Genomic DNA, 17,788 nt, shown 5'->3' with positions numbered 1-17,788 from the left:
TATATATATATATATATATATATATAAATCCAAACAGGAAGGCATTCTCATTGAATTACAAATGTATTTTCTAACTCTGCAGCAGTACAGCACACTCAAAAACACCAACAGCTTCACAAACTTGGTCAAACATGTAAAAATAACACACATTTAGTCTGTTCATTCAGGTCAGTTAGGAGGTTAACAGCCAATGGAAATTAGATGAACTGAAACTGACAATGAAATAAGATAAACTGCAGCAAACCATCTTTCAATTGTTTCAGCAAGTGCAATTAAGAAATCTAATTATAACGTAAAATAAATAATAAAGCAGACTGACTAGATCTGCTGTCATGGATCAAGTACAATGTCACCGATACCAATCTAGAATTTTTTTCAATATCGGGTCTCATACAGGTATTAATATCAGATCAGTACATCTCTGGTTATAAGTGAAATACAGTGGAACTAGTATTTTTTTAAAGTTCAATGTTTAGTAATTATTATCTTAAAACAAGTTCCTATATCTTACTGAAAAGTTACTTGTAAGTTAGTTTTTAGCATTTCAAGTGTAGTAAGATATCTGCACTAGAAATCTGACAAATATACTTAAGATTGTGTTTTTGCAGTTGTAGCTCTTATGCAAGGGTGGTAAGAAGAAAGCCATAAGATTACCTGTTTACAGTTTGCAACTGCAAATATGTAGAGCCAGCTCCTGTCGGATCAAGATGTAACTTTCTGGGTTGCAAACTTTACGTTGTGTGTGGGATAAAAATAAGACCACAAATCACCCTGAACATGCTAACTATGCAGCATCATGGTGGGCGTAGATGTGTCTGATAGGATGTTTATTAATTTCACTGAACTCTGCTCTGGAACCGCACAGCATTCTGGGGGATGTAGGCAGAACAAAGTTTTTAGTCGCTCAACCTCTCACAGCTACGAAAGCTTTGTGGCATCAAATAACTCACTCACTCTTTGGTTGCTTAGCAACAACCTGATGAGTAACTTGCGCAGCAGCAGTTTTAAGTTTCTCCATCGTGCCTCATAACTGTTTAAAACTAAATAAAAAAACAACGGTGATGTGAATGTGAATCACAGGAAATCCACGACACCAACATGGCAGTATTCTAGATATTTAAATTAAAACAACTAATCAATAATTATCAATATCAATTGACATAAAATGCTTTCCTCATGAGAAAAAATTGAAGAATAATCCATAAAATAAAGGTAAATATCTGTTATTGATCATAACAGCAACATTAACATCGGATATCGATATTGGCCCAAATTATTGTATTAGTTTGTCCCTAAATTCAACCTTTTTTTTCTAACTGAACCTGTGTATACTTTGGGCAACAAAATACAACCTGCCGGGTGTGTGTGCAACATATCAATTTATTAAGTAAAATGCAAGCATTGAAGAATATTGGCATCTGATGACACACATCCATACTGATACTGTGTAGAACCAGGAAACATCTCCTCCTGCAGCTCAGCTGAGGAATATTGCATATTGTTTTTCGACATATTGCTTAATTATACCAAAAGAGAGAAAACTAATGAGTCAGTGGGACACAAAGTGAAAGCTGTGGAATTAATTAAGGTGCTGGTCTGGTGTTTGGTTCTGATTCAAAGGGAGGAGGAAAAAGTTTCTCATCTAATTGAACTTTCTTTAATCATTCTCTTCCCCCTCTGCCCACAGACACCAGTTCACCTCCTCTCTATGTGGCGGACGAGTAAAAGGCACGGTTAAAAATCAATTTTAAGGTTCCGCTCGCTCTCGGGTTTCAGACGAAGGTAGTAAGTCGTTACTAATGGAAACTACCTGAGTCGTTCATGGAGCAGAGGGAGGTGAGGAGAAACAGATTTCTGAATCTGTCTCATTATCAATGCAGGCATCCTGAGGTCACTTTACCACACAGCAAATGTTTGGCAATTAGTTAAATGTGCTGCTTTCTTACCTCTGCTTGGACTGCTTTTTTATTTATTCCCTTCCTCCTGAGCTTTAACTCTGAGTGGAAGCGATGCGGCTGGTGGAGGTAGAGTTAGAGAGACGCCTACTGGCCAGACGTGGTAACATCATTTCCAGTAGTGGGTAATGTCAGAAACAGGAGTGTATTACTTTAAGAGAAATCACAACCTGCATTTTTAATAAAGAGATGAACTTAGTGTCTTTTTTATGTTTTATTGTTATCTGTCTCAGTTGTTTTCTATCCAGTTGATTCTGTAATATAAAATGATATGAAAATTAAAACATGGAAGAAAATCAAAGGTCAAACTTAAAACTAGTCAGTTTATATGCATTTAATGAGATGTAAGAGTGAAAACAAGCACAACCAGACTTCCAAATGTCTGGATGACAAAATGAAATCTGAGGCTGAATTAATTTTTTTTTTTAAACTTGATTCATTTTTCAAATGACCATTGAAATTCCTCCCTGCCACCCATTTTAACCAACTTATTTTACTTTTTTTGTATTTAAAATGTTTTGCTATCAGTTGTCACTGTTGCATTTGCCTCAGTTGCCTGATAGTGGTGAATGTGGACATGTATATATTTTTTTTGTTTGTTTGTTTTGTTTGTTGTTGTAAACAAAAAGAAAAGACATGGAATAAAAAGTTTCTGTTAGGAAACAAATTTTTAAAAAGAAAATGAAGCTGATTGATAGAGAGTTATGTCACTTAAAATTAAATACATAAATTCAAATTTGAATGAAAAAAAGGATACTGAATCTGTTTGAACTGAGGCACAAAAAGAGAAAGATTGCAAATTCCTTAACAGACCTTAAAAAATGAATCATCTTAAAATGTGTTACCTAAATAAAGCTAATATATTAGCCATGTCCTCAGGCTGGCTTTCTCTTCTGTTTTAATTCACTCATTTGTTTAAATACAGAAACTTTGTATTTTACAACAGTGATATGGCTCTCAGCTGTAAAGAATCGCACACTCCTCCAAATTGCGCCTACACTGTTTGGCACAAGCAGCATGTTTAGCCTTCAGTTTATATGTATTTATCATTTTGTCAAAGAGAAAATTTGGCTTCATATGAAGTGGTGAGCAGGAATAAAACACCCAAGCAGTGGCTCTGGGTTCATGAAACAAAAATAAATAAATAAATAAATAAATAAATAAAAGTACTTTAGTGATTTGGTGCCATGAGATCACACTGATGTCTGACAAACACAAACTGCTAATCTGTAAAGAAAACCTGTTCACCTAAAAACACTTGTTCTTTGCCAAAAAGTTTGCTGTCTCAACTTTGTGCATGAAGCTTTATTTATTCTTCTTTTTCAATCATTTGGTTTTCTTTTTGTGCTATGATTTCATATTACTACAGACATGCATGGAGCATATTGGAGATTCAAAAACTGTCCACAGGCGTGCGTGTGTGTGTGTGTGTGTGTGTGTGTCTGATTGTTTCATTTGGCTCAATGAAACCTGGAAACCTGTTCAGAGTGTGCCTGCTGCTTTCCCAGTGACTAGACTACAGCACACACAGGCGCGCGCGCACGTACGCACGCACGCACACACGCACACACACACACACACTACTGTCTGTGACTCTTGAAGAACTCCTGTGTGGGTCATAAAACTCTAAGCAGAGTCGTGTAAAAGTCTCAAGATATGACATTAAACTGAAAAATGATTGCTATTTCCATATTTTCCACATAAGAATTGCAAAAAATAAAATGGCACAATGGCTACTGGGGTGTTATATTTTTTGACATAATTATCCCTGTGTTTAATTGGCTTGTTAGTGATGTTCATAAACGTTCCAGGTCCTGAAATAGCAGGAAACGGCTGTTTGAAGACTGAACCTGTTTTTGAGCCGATGCATGTCCGAAAGTTAATTACATTTCTGTGCATTAGCCCCTAAAACGTCAGGGTGTTGTTCAAACCCAACCTGACTCTGGATTAAGTGGAAGATAATGGATGATATCAACATTTGCTTGTTGATCTGAAACATTTAGGTAAGAAAAAAAGAGCAAAAATTTAAAGAAATATGCAAAGATAAAATCTTACCAAGTCTTTTTGGTGTAATTCCTTAATATTGATAGAAAAGGTCTAGTTCCACTGGCAGATCATTTCACTTAGAACAAGTGAAATATTCAGCCAGTGGAACAAGAGCTTTTTCGTCAATATTAAGGAATTATTTTCTTAAAACAAGCTCTAACATCTTGCTCAACAGTTAGTTTTGTCTTATTTCAAGTTTACTAACATCAGCACCAGAACATAGACTAAAATACTTGGTAAGATTTAGTTTTTGTAGTGTGAATGCTTTTTCAAAGAACAGTTCTCCTAAATAAGTCAGACAAGTAAGTAAATGAAAGCAAAGTTATTCTGAATTTGGCCAAATTAAATTTTTCATTTGAAATGTCAGTAATGCATCATAATCATGTCATCAGTTGTCAACTGAGACATAACACCCACTGTTTTTACTTCTAAAACAATTGTTCAGTTAAGAAGAACTGATGAATGTTGGGACTTTAAATTCAGTCTGGATTTTAGTTTTAACCTGTGAGGACTAAACTTTGAGTTCTAGTTCAAGTTTGGTCGTATCAAAATTGATCTTTCAGTACAGTATTACTATGTTCCCCGTTATGCGTCTCTTTGCTTTTATGATGTTTTTTTTTTTTTTGCAATAAAATGTACTTGTATTTATTTTATTTGACCATTTAAACAGGTTGCCTCATTGAGATCCAAGATCTCATTTACAAGAGAGACAATTTCAAACACAGCAACAAAACTAATATAGTTTGTCTCAGTTAAATAAGCTAATAAGATACGAGCTAATTCAACTGCAACGTGAGTGTCTGATGAAACTTTAGAAGTAGTCGTGTTTTATTATTATTCAGCATTGTCCGTCCATGCTGACACATTAGTTTTGAGCATGTGCCTTATGTCATTGGAAACATATCACTGACTCGTACTGCGTTAAGGAAAAGTCCCAGCTGCACTCTGAAATGTGGATTTGGAGCAGAATTCCTCGCCATGACTGGAAAAAATCAATAAAGTGTGGTTGTGGAATGAAGTGCTTCCAGGAGAAGTTGGGAAAGAGATGAGCTGGCGTGTGTTTACTTGCGTGCGTGCGTGTGTTTGTGTGTGTGTGTGTGTGTTTGTGTCGGATGATGTGGTGGTGGAGAGGGAGGCACAAATGGATCATATTTCCCAGGGTGTCATTCACCAGCCATGTTCCATTAATCTCCCGTACACTCATATTGCCTATGAAGGCACTATCATTCATTCACACACACACACACACACACACACACACTCCATCTGAGATTGTGTCTGACATGTCGACGTGATTCCATACAGCATGGCGTTTTGTAATACAGCAGGAGTTGTTTGTGTTTTTTTGTTTGTTTGTTTTTCTCTTATAATCTTTGGTTTTGTAAAACACAAAATAGTTTGAATGGTTTCACACAGCAAACATGTCAGTGTCAACACACAACACAACCGAAGCAAACAGGGAAAATGTTTCAGGATGTATGCACTGCAGATAAAACACACAACAGGACATGGAGTGAATGTTCCTATAGAGAAACAATGTGACCCAAAACATCAAGTCAACTTCGAGTGTTTGTTACAGAAGCTCCAACAGACTGAGTGGTAACACTGAATCTAAAGCTCAACATAAACTGTGCAACGTCAGAAAACATATGGGACTTGATCATGTCACACTGTGCTAGCTGGATCATTCTGAATCTGGTTATGCAAACTAGAAAAACAATTAGGACTTTTTATTAACTTGGCAAAATAAAGCGAGACAGTCATGATCTGTTCTTCTTGCTGAAAAGACATTAAAAAAAATTAAGAGAAAAATCATCAACTGTTTTTTTTCTGGGGGGGGGGTTAACTGGTAAATGTCTTAGACTCTTAAAAGGGCAGTATTATGTATTTTCTAGGCAGATAGTATCATTGTATAGCACAATCAATTAAATATGTTACCTTCAGTTGTTATAAAATGCTATATATAACCAGCATACAAAGTCAAAGAAATTTGATCGTAATTTATTGCTTTGAAATTGGGCCTCTGTCTCTTTAAGAAGCTCCTGCTCTTTATGAAACTCCGCCTTCAGGAAGTCATCACAACATGGCTCCTCTATGAACTCTTTAACAAAGTTTCTATCAGCGTTTCACTGAGAAGTGGTTCCTATAATGAGCTCAGTAGATGCTCAGTTCCACCAGTTGTTTGCTAATTGCTGTTGGCTAGTCTGAAGGAGCTGAGTGGCGGGAGGTGGGGGGATTAGGCGGTTGATCTGAAGGAGCTTCATTCTGAAAGGCGGAGCTAGGTCCACCCAGGCATTTAGCACAGATGAGTGGTTGCCATGGAGATTAAAGGATTTCTCAAACAGATCACACTCCAGGTCTGTCTTAATGAGGCAATAACATAACATGCAGAAAAAACCTATCGAAATCGAAAGCTCTACAGAGATTATTGTAGAGATTATTTCTCTACAGAAATCATGCTGTTTTATTAAAATAATGTGCGTTTAGTTTGCCGTTGATCAGGTGAGCCTGAAAAATCTAAATACTTTTTGCTCCCCCACCAAATTTTTGGACATCACTGATCTAAGGGTTTTACAATTCAGTACTCGTGCTAAACAGGAAATTACTTCAAATAAAAACGGACAAAGCAAAACATTATGTAGATAAAATTAAGCAGTGACAGTGTGTATATCACTAGCACCACCACTTCCATTCAGGAAGTGATAGTAATCTCTTTGGGCTAAGTAGGGCTGTATACCTACCTTTATCTTTATCAGGGATTTTTAAAAGCGTTTCCTGATTCAAACTCATTTCCTCCCATTCGGCCATCAAGGACTGCCTTCTCTGACCTCCATTTAAAGCATTAAGTGGGTTGTTCATTTCGTCTTTCATCATGAACATTCAAACTGAATCACTCTTATGAAAGACACAAATATCCATAATAGACAGCAGTCGTTAGCTGCTAGCTGATTTGACCCTCGCTTAACAACCTGTCTGCTTTCTCTATGGAGTTTTCTGCTTTATTCACACAGTTCCTTTTATCTGTGCTGCACCGATAGGAATGATTGGCGGTCTCTGAATGATGCTTCTAGAGGCTGCTGTGACTCATCAAAAAAATAATCATCCCAATCGAAAAGCCATTATTATCAGATTCTGTTTTTTTTTTTCTTTTTTTTTGTGACTGAAGGAGATTCTGCTTAGAAAAAGGGCCACTCTGAAGGGATTTGAAGCTCCTGCTTATCTGTTTCTGAAAGTCAGGTTGCTGTAGATACCCTCAGGTGTTAGCAGAGTAGTTTGTTAAGAAGGACAAAGCACAGTAAAGTCAGAGAACACAAAAATAAAAGCTTTTACCTGTATTTACCTCCCACTTCAGATGGAATCCCTCAGACTGTTAGCCGATAAGGATCTCATGGGCTGTGCGTTCTCTCCCTGCTGTATCTCTGGCAGATATGTATCGCCTGGAGCTGGCGGGCGGCCTTGGGGTCATCCTGCTGCTGTTGGGGATCCTAACCGCGCTTTATAAGTGCTACAACCTGGAGATCATGCTCTGCTACAGGAGACACTTTGGGAGCGACGAGACTGAAGATGGTGAGCTGCTCGGCATTCCTCTGGGGGATTCTTCATGGTGTTTGATGGGAAACACTTAACCTCTCTGAGAGAAATGCTAAAGTAGTAGCCAGAAGCTGTATAACTGACAGTTTTGTCATTAGGATAAGGTAGTTTGTCTGTCATATCAAAATTGGTTTATTTCAAAAACTACAAAGGAAACATTTTGTTTGCATCACAAGAGTTAAATGATCAACAACCGGATGTTACTACTGCCAAAAACCATGAAGAAGACAACAGGAAGTGGTTGGACATTGAATTTTGATGACTTATTGAGTGAGCAAATGTATACATGTGTGATTTTAATTGTGATTCTTAGTTAATGGAAACACTACAATTGTGAGATTGTGTTTATTTTTTTATATTAGTGGAAATTTGGCGCCATTTCCATTACAAAGGTGCACAAATCTTTGTTGACATTCTGCTAATGTGGAAAAACACAATTTTCCGATTGCTGTTTCTGTTAAATAAGAGGCGTAATTAAAATCCCACATTAATAAGTTTGTTCATGTGATAATTAATTAAAAATCATGCGTACATCAACCTCCTAGTACTTCCTTTTGTCTTCTTCTTCGTGGTTTGGGCTAGTAGTAACATTCAGTTGTTGATCATGTGACTCATGTGATGTCAAAACACTGTTTCCATTGCAGTTTTGCAAAATAAATCAATTGCTATATGGCCAAAAAAACCACCTCATTGTAATAGAAAAACTTTTTATCCAAAGACATGAGCTGTTTCTAAATTGTCATGTTTCCATTAGGCAAATTCATTTTCATCATTTCAATTTGCACAGTTTTGCGGTCAGTGTAAACGCCGCTTATGACAAAATTTTGCGTACATTTGTAACAGAAGCACAGCTAGAGAAACACTGGGTTTGAGTCCATGCAGTTTGTCTTCATCATCTTTTCTCTCCCCAGACAACAAGGAGTACGACGCCTACCTGTCCTACACAAAGGTGGACCTGGACTCTTTGGGCAGGTCAGACGAATACATTTGAATTAAACAGTGTAATACCTTTACAATGTCCACTTTATTCAAATAAATTAAGTTGATTTAGCTTTCCTTTTATTCACCTACTTATAAGCATTTTGAGGTACAAATGGACCTAGTTAATTTGAAATAATGTGAAGAATGAGTCTATTTTCAGAGTAGTAAAGCTCTTATTAGCTGCTTTTTTTTTCCAAGGGCATTTGCATACATGAAACTGCAGCATGAGTGAGTGGTATGTTCATTTTTTGACAAACCTCACTCTGTTAGCTTTGCTGAGAAACAGTTAGAAAACTACCACTGCTCTCCACATCTTCTGTTCAAGTTTGAGTAAGAAATGAAACAAAAAGCTGAAGCCAGGAAATGTTCCAATCAAGAAGCTTTCTTTTTATAAAAGTAGTTTCAAGTTATGAAAATGTTTCTTCAGAAAGATTTGGGGTTTATTACATGTACAAAAAATAAGCTCTGGACTGTTTCAGTAATTACATATTATTCAGATTTATTAAGTTAACTTGTACCAAAATTGTACAAGTGACAACTGTAAAAAATAAAAATAAAAAAAAGAGAGGCAATGAGTTTGCACATATTTTTTTTAAGTAAGGAGAACTAATGTGCTTTGTGATGGCGAAGAATAAGAGTTAAAACTTTCACAAAGATTTGCAAAAAAAAAATGTAAAAAAAAGTTTTTTAAAGCGCATCAGCTCTGGAGCTTACAGTCAGAAGTTTACCATTTCATTTTGGGTGTTTGATATTTTATTTGAACTCTTTTTGAGGGGTAAAATGATCACACACCAAGCAACTGGGATGATTATTTAAAAGAATTTGATGCACAAGTTTGAACTTTTTATGGATTTTCACTCATCCATAACGGGTCAAAATTATAGCCATGGCCTCAAACATCCACACACATCCTCAGCGCTTGAATATTTGACCACCTCTGAATTTTGTTAAGCTTATTTGAGTCGATTTTCAGACTCCAACCTTTCAGCATGCGCTGCAGATTTTCAACAGACTTGACGTGAGGGATTTGTGAAGGCCAGTCCAGCCTGCCTTAAACATTAAACATGATGTTTTGGTCTCAGTTGTTCTGCTGAAATAACCAGTCGTATCCAGGTTTCATCCATTTAGCTTCTCTAAAACAATCTGAACAGAATGGGCCTCAGCACCTCTGGCAGTAAAACAGCCCCACAGCATGATGCTGCCACCACCAGACTTACTCTCAGTACTCTTTGTAAACTTCATCTTGAATTCTTCACACATAACATAAACTAATATTTTGCAAGTCCAAGAGTTTCACCTTATATTACATAAGAGATTCATGTTTCTATTACCAAGACCAATTTACCCAAACTACCATAGCCATCTGATGGAAATAAATATAATATTTTAATAAGTAAAACCTTTAAATTAAACTCAGGCAGATTGAAGGTTCAATTACAATTTTTAGGGTCAGGATTCCGTTCAGAAAAGATTTTTAATTCAGAAACCAATTTTACTATTCAAACGGTCCAGAGATTCTGTTTGCCTAAATGACGTGACTGACAAGAGAAAAATACACTGTATAGAAAAATGATTTACAACAAGTATATAAGATTCTATACTGTGTCAAATTCCATCATTTTATTTTTAAACAAAAATAGTTTTGTCCATAAAATTCTCTTAGGTTAGCTTAGTTTAACTGCTTGGCTTCTTAGATTAAAAACAAAATCAAATACAATTTTCCCCCAAAAAATAGAAATTTTGAGCATTTTGAACTGATTCCCAAGACTAGAATTTCTGACTCTCTATTGACTTTTTTTTTTTCTGCACCTCTATTAGACACTGTCTGTCACATTTTCCCTGCAGAACCCCACACCCAAACGTAAAGTAGCCTTTTAAATAAGTGGAGCCATGAGCAGTGGCCCCAATGTTTTGTATTTCAGTCTGGAATAATTTTTTCTCCATTTTTCTCTACTGACAGGACGAGCAGCGACGAGGAGACCTTTGCTCTGGAGATTCTGCCGGACGTTCTTGAAAAGCATTACGGATACAAACTATTTATACCAGACAGAGATTTAATACCCAGCAGTAGTAAGTATCATTCCATTTATCAACCTCCTCTTTCTCACACCCCCCCCCACACACACACACTCACACTCTCTCTCTCTATAGGTCACTGTAATCCCCAATCCCCAGAATTCATCAGTCTGTCAGAATAAATAAAAATGTGTGCAGAGCTTCATCACAGCGCACTTACTGCTGAACTAATCTATCTCTGTCGGCTCTCAGGCGTACATCACGTACACACAAAGAAACATATATACAGTAGTTTTCCTACTTAAATGAAGCTTTATCTCACTTTGAATCAGAAGCTAATGTTCACAACATTTGTCTGTCTTCTGAGGCCACGTCAAATTATCAGTACAGGCCTCAGAGTCCAAACAAGACTGCATATCACTCATATACATTCACAAAGGGTGCAAAAATTTACAAACACTTGTTATATGTATATAATGTAATTGTGAATAATTTGCTCTCGTTAGCTCTGTAAAGTCCAGTGTAAATGAAATGAAACCCAAAATGTCTGACTGGCTTCATTAAGAGTCAGTTTGTTTTTAAAACATGCTGCCATCGTGGGTTTATTATTGGCATCTCAGTTGAACTGAGATTGTACTGCAATTGTTTCATTGTCTGATTATCTTCATAGATCTGTTATTGCCAGTGTTGGTGTGATGGCAGCCTGGCCATTTTCTATGCTAATCCACTAGATTCTCATTTCCCTTCCCTGCTCCATCTGAGAATTTCTGCCATTGAAGTGGATTGTCTTTGGTGGAATTTCTATCGGGCCAATCAGTGAAACGGAAGAGGAGTTGCAAATGATTACATTGATTTTTTGTTTGTTTTAGAATGGTAATCTGCCTATAGTTGTAGCGGAGGAAGTGAATGAAGCCATTCATATCGTGTTGGCCACGCCTCCAAATATTAAATTTAACATTAACAGCCTTCTTGTTTGGTTCCGTCCTTCTCTCTTCGCAGTGGAGGATGGTTGTTTATAGCGCACGCAACTTCTGGTAAGCTTAATAGCATCGAACTGGCAAATTACACACGACCAAATGTTAGCAACTGGGTAAAATTTAAAACCTTAGAGTCCATGCGTAAAACAGACAAAAATGCCAGAAAGCATAAATAAGAACTTAATGAGCTTCATGTGATTTAATATAATAAATTTATGCATTCTTTTCAACAGCTTCAATAATATCAGTGTGTGGAAAATTTCCAGCATTGTTCTTTGAAAGTAGATAAGTGAGGGAAGAGGAGTAAAGATGAGAAGATTTTAACATTTTCACACTGTACTGATGAATATAAACAGGCATTTTTATCCAAGGTCTGATGTCAGCATGATTCCTCTATATTATTGGAGATCAGCTCAGTTTGTTTCCATAAGATAAACCTCAGCTTTGCTGCAGGAATCGTAATCTGACTGGGACTACAAGACACAGCACCCTGACTTAGAGTTGGTCATAAAACACAACAGAGGAATGACAGGGTGTTTCAAACCCAAATGGAGAAAGGAATTTTATTTTTATTCTATGAAATAATGATAAAAGAATAACCCACTTTAAAAGTTCTGGACTTATACATTAAGTCCAGTATCAAAGGAGAGTCATTATAGCTGCCAATCGTTTCTATTATTATTATTTCTTTTGATGGAAGTCACTCTCAGCTCTAATGGGTCTAAACCTCCAAACCAATTTTCAAAAAAAGTTTACTTTTTAAAACAAATATCTACTGAGGCTTTTTAGTTGTAAAAAAAATGCTTTAAAGACATTATTCATTTCCACACATTTAAACCCAAACAACAGGTGTGAATTAATCTTGAGTTGTGTTTATCTTGAACCTTAGTCCAGCAAAAATAAAAAATAAGAGGAAATCTGTCTTGAGGCAGCAATGTGTTCCTTATAAACTTTAGAATTTCAAGTAAGACGTTTAAGTGTAGTAATCCTTGAAATGATTCTAGGAAGAGTAGTGGCGATCCTGAGTGACCAAAACAGGAAACAAAAGGTCTTTATATTTTTATTCAGTGCATGTAAACATGGTTTAAATTTGACAAAATAAAATAGTCAATGTGTCATTACTTTTAGTCAAATTATCAGTTTATGTTCTAAAAGTTCCTAGAAAAATGAATTCATAGTCAACATAACTACTGCATAGCAAAGTAAAAACCCTTTGCCCAGGTTTTACTATTGGTTTACAAATAAACATATCTTGCCACTGAAATATGGCTCTTGACAAATAACGTTGCCCCACATAGTTTGCAGTTTGCTAAATCTAGGTTTCTAAGAAAAAAAAATCAAGAAATAGTCTGAGAGGTTTCACTGCTGCCCTAAAAACATCCCTGAAACAAATGTTTGCTGTTCATAAATACACACACACATCGAGAGGAACAGAGAGCATGAGTGTGACACCGACCAAGAAAGAGCGATGTGCCTTTTTTTCTTTTTTCTTTTTTTTCCAGTGTTTCTTCCAAAGTCGGTGGCGGAGCAGACCTTAAACACACCATTCAATTATCCAGCCCACTTAGTGCCTCGGAACGAACACGAGAGCGCAAAAATAAATAACGAGAGCGCAAAAATAAATAACGAGAGCGAAAAGAGGTGGCGGCACGGTCACTGGTCTGTGCTGTTTTATTAATTGATTAACATAATCCTCACAAACGGAGATGGGGAGAGAGAGAGAGAGAGAGAGAGAGAGAGATTAAACGAGCGATGGAAGAGGCGCATCAGAGGCAGGCAAGAAATGGGCTGAATTCGGGGATGTTCTGTACTATTTGTGCCTCTCAAATTGAGCGTGAAATTGCAATGTGTTGTTGGAGAGTCTCTGTCATTAATTCAGTTAGCAGGTGAAGACATGACGGAGGAGAAGGGAGCGATACAGAAAGAGGGGGGAGATCTGTTGTTCACGGACGCACAAAGACAAACAATAAGCAATCTTAACATGTCATGTTGCAAAAACTGACACAGAACGCTGCAAACAACTAACTGGAAATGAGGTGTAAACAGGAAAAACTGTATTTCTATAATACCACATGCAGCTGCCTTCAGCCCCTGACCGATATGTTTTCCATCAGCAAAATGCTAAGAAACCACTTCCTGTTTGGTGTCAGTCCAAAACATCTATCACAAGGGGTTTTGTCACGCAAGCCACCATGTCAGTTATTTAGTCATTCACTACCTACGGTGGATGTCCTTTGGAAATCAGGCCGTGACAAGAAAATATAATGCTTTAGGAGAGGATTCACAAGGGGTGCTCTGATCTTTAAATAACATTCAACACCTCCAGGAAGCAATCGTTTCTGAATATCCAAGGGCCCAGACCCTCTGGACAAGGGGCTGGTCTTTACCAGGGTTTACTGTCACCAACATGTCATAGGGCCATATTCTGGAAGTCCGTGTATTGGATCTTCCAGAATAATCAAATGACTCAATGATAGAGCATGATAACTTCATTGGCTAAATGGGTCATGTTAAGGCAAGTCACTTACAGCTGCATATTTCACACCTACACTAAGAGCCTAACATCAAGCACATCCTCTAAGCCAGTTCGTCCTACATTGAACCTCATGCAATGTGAAGTTTATTCATCGATGTCACAGTGCATCAAATGTAACCAAAAGTTTGATTCATTGAATTGTCTGCTAAATAGTTGCTAAACCTTATTCTACCATGATTTGACACTTGGAAGCATCTGATTCTGCATCCATAATCAAGAGGTCCGTTAGATTCAAATCATCTAGTATGCCCCCTAGTGGTTGAGAGTAAAGAAGTCAATCATGAAGAGCAGCGGTTGTGTTAGAATGTCTCGCAGATGCACAGGACTCAGTGGATCTTGACTTAGGTTCACTAGGTCTTTGTACATCACTCAATCAATCAATCAAGTTTTTTTGTATAACACATTTCAGCATCAAGGCAGTTCGAAGTGTTTTACATCATACAAACACAAAAATACATGTTATATTGTTGGAACCAGCGGCTACATGAGGGAGGGCTCCGAAGTCACAAAGGTTGCGGTTGACCAAAACACTCCACACTTTTCTTGTTAATCTATGTGAATTAATGGATCATCATTATAGCCAAGATTATTCCTTATGGATCTTTACTGTTGCTCTGCATAAACACTCCTTTCTCTCTCTCTCTCCCCATCAGCCTACATTGAGGACTTGGCACGCAGCGTGGAGCAAAGCAGACGTTTGATCATTGTTTTGACTCCAGAATTTGTTGCCAAAAGAGGTTGGAGCATTTTCCAGATAGAGACGCGTCTCCACTCCATGCTGGTTACAGGAGAGATCAAGGTGGGGTTCAACCTGACGCGTTTTTTCTTGTTTGATTCAAGTGTTAAGAAGGTCCTACATGTTTCTTCCCTCATCTCCGTTTGCCTAGGTGATCATGATAGAGTGCGCAAACTTGAAGAATGTCATGAACTACCAAGAGGTGGACGCGCTGAAGCATACGATCAAGGTATGGAGATCATGGCATTCAATGGAGAACAGGAGCTGCGGAAGTGACATCATCGCTAACGTTTGCTGTTCTTCTCGGAAGGTCTTATCTGTTATCAAGTGGAGGGGTCCAAAGAGCAACGAGCTGTCCTCCAAGTTTTGGAAGCAGGTGGTCTATGAGATGCCAGCTAAACGCAGAGAGACTCTGTCCAGACGTCAGGTACCATAAAATAAAAACTAAACCATGTTTCTGACATTTTTGTTGTAAAACATGCAGTGGGAGCTTAAGAAATGTACAATTATGCACTGTTAGGATCTTAGTTGGGAACACTGACATATTCAAGTCTGTAGTTATTCATGGTGGGCATTTATCATATCGTTTATCGTGATTCATTTCTTATAAGAATTTGATTGATAGTCGTCATAAAAAATTTTATTTAATACAATTTAAAAACACTAAATAGTTAATTAATCAATCTGTTGGGATTGATTACTTAACTATTTTCTCCACTGTTTATTCAATAAAAGCATCAATAAATCTGAAAACACAGCTACTGTGTGCAGCTTAGTTGATATAAATCACACTTCTTTACATGCCTGGTGTCCTAAGATATTTCACTACCGATTGGAATGTTATTCATGAGCATTATTTGTATTTGTGAGACTATAGTTGCTGTGAGACACAGTCACAGCAAAACACCTAAAAGATGGAATAAATAGTTCTTATTGTCACTTATCTTTATCACAATGGCATCACAAAATATCATGATGAAACTTAAAGTCCATATCACCCACCTCTAATTCATACCTCAAACCAAGACACTTTGCTTGGATTCATGAGCAACAGGGAACACACTCTGAGGCATTTGGAAGAATTGGAGAAGCATATTGAAACCATGATGCTAGCCATCTATCCTACTCAATAATAACCAACAGTTAGGTTTGCTATTCTCCCGACCCCACTGAGGGACAAGGGTGTTCAGAAAATGGATGGATGGATGGATAGGTTTGCTATTCACTGACCTTACTTTACAACTTCTCTACGACTAAGATCAAGAAAAAAGAAAACTCTTTCATGTTTACAGGTAATGGACTCTGGTGAACAGGGCCTCTTTGGTGACCTACAGACCACTGTCTCCACCATCGCCATGACGACCACCTCTGCCTCACTAGCGCCCCCTAATGAGAATCGCCATGGCCACCATCAGGTCAGTAAATACCAACACTAATTCGAACTGTTGGCACTCATTTAACGTTCGGACTCAAGCAACACTTTGAACTTTACTAGAAGTCAGGGGATGGATACAAAAAAAATCTCTAAGGTGTTGTGTATTTCAATTTATCTATCACTATTATTTTGTAGAAATCAGTTTTCATTCAAATTATTTATTTTTTGTCAACAGTTCACATTTTGTTCGTCATGATTGATTTGTAAGCACGATTAAAAAGGTCAAACATCCAAGGGAGTGAATACTTTTTATAGGCACGCTATGTCAAAATATGATAAACTTGTCTGTAATGATTAGTCAACCACATTCTGTGGAAGTGGCAACGCAGAAAAAATGACTAATCCAAGCCAAAAATAACATAGCAGCAACAGGATGCAATGAGCTTATGACAAAGATAAGCATGAGTCTCAGATAACAATGCAACATATAGGTGACACTTTTATGTTGAATGATTTTAGTCAAATGTTTTCCTATTCTGTGGAACAGAATCGCACCACACAGCTCGTCTGATGTATCCTTCCTCTTCCTTGTTTTTAAATGTTTAAGATAATAAAGGACCATTTTTCCCCTTTGTAAATGTTCCTTATTTTGTTCTCTATTTTCCAAATTGCTTGTTTTCATAAATCATCCCAACAGGAAGTGTGAAAATCTAAGCATTATGACAACCTTCTGAAAAGTCCCCAGCTACATTTCTTTTTCCTTCTTTTTAACTCACAGGTTGCCTTGGCAACAGAGATCCCTGACTACAACCAGATGACCTTGCCACTGGGAGGAGGTCACACTGCTACAGCGGCCCAAATGCGGCACTTCTGCCGCAGCTACGAGTTCCAGCTTCCCCCACAGCCTTCTTCCATGTCGCCTCCACTCCCGCCTCCCTCCACGGTGCAGTTCTCCACCCTGGGCCCCGGGGGGCGCCATGTCTACTGCAACATCCCCATGACGCTGCTGAATGGACAGGTGGGGGAACCTGTGTCTTCTGGTTTTTCTCGTTCCTAGACAGCCTCTTAACACCCACCATCTGCACAGAGTATCCTTTTGTAATGATCCATACTGTTATGTGCTTGCGTGTGCTCGGAGTTGAAAGCAAATAAAAATAAAAGCCCTCTTTTCTCCCCAGGGGTTCAGAGCAGTTCACTGGGGAACAAGAGGTCTGTTTGGATAAAAGAGAAGATAAAAGAAACATTGTTTCGTTTTGTGTAACGCTAGAATATGTGTTTATTCTAAAAGTAGAAATTGGGACAGGATGATGATAAACAGTAGGCTTGGACTAGTATTCATACCCCTCAAACCTTTCCACATTTTGTCATGTTACTACCCAAAACTTTAAAGTACAGTAATTTAAAGGGATTTAATATGGTGAACCAAACCAGTGCATAATTGTGAGTCTTATATGTTTTTTTATATATATATATATATTTTCTTTACGTTTAAGATTCTGAAAAGTCTGATACGAGTTTTAACCCTAAATAAAACCAGCGCAAACAAACTGCCTTCAAAAGTCATATTATTATTAT

The 17,788-nt window shown here is 37.5% G+C and overlaps 1 protein-coding gene across 1 annotated transcript in view; it reads left to right on the top strand.

Moving 5' to 3' along the window:
- The window catches only part of LOC103132436 (X-linked interleukin-1 receptor accessory protein-like 2), a 25,594-nt gene extending 7,812 nt beyond the window's left edge, over positions 1-17,782 (top strand). Inside the window, exons 2-9 of the mRNA XM_016667394.1 lie at positions 7,428-7,568; positions 8,504-8,564; positions 10,534-10,643; positions 14,756-14,901; positions 14,990-15,067; positions 15,149-15,265; positions 16,131-16,253; positions 16,992-17,782. Of these exons, the coding sequence (XP_016522880.1) occupies positions 7,428-7,568; positions 8,504-8,564; positions 10,534-10,643; positions 14,756-14,901; positions 14,990-15,067; positions 15,149-15,265; positions 16,131-16,253; positions 16,992-17,270 (1,055 nt within the window). The 3' untranslated portion in view covers positions 17,271-17,782. The remainder of the gene's footprint in view (positions 1-7,427; positions 7,569-8,503; positions 8,565-10,533; positions 10,644-14,755; positions 14,902-14,989; positions 15,068-15,148; positions 15,266-16,130; positions 16,254-16,991) is intronic.
- Positions 17,783-17,788: the final 6 nt, after the last annotated feature.

This window comes from Poecilia formosa, unplaced genomic scaffold (assembly GCF_000485575.1).
Source record: "Poecilia formosa unplaced genomic scaffold, Poecilia_formosa-5.1.2 Scaffold1054, whole genome shotgun sequence".
Lineage (NCBI taxonomy): Eukaryota > Metazoa > Chordata > Actinopteri > Cyprinodontiformes > Poeciliidae > Poecilia > Poecilia formosa.
The sequence above is the reverse complement of the archived record's forward strand: the minus strand, read 5'-3'. Positions and strand labels throughout refer to the sequence as shown.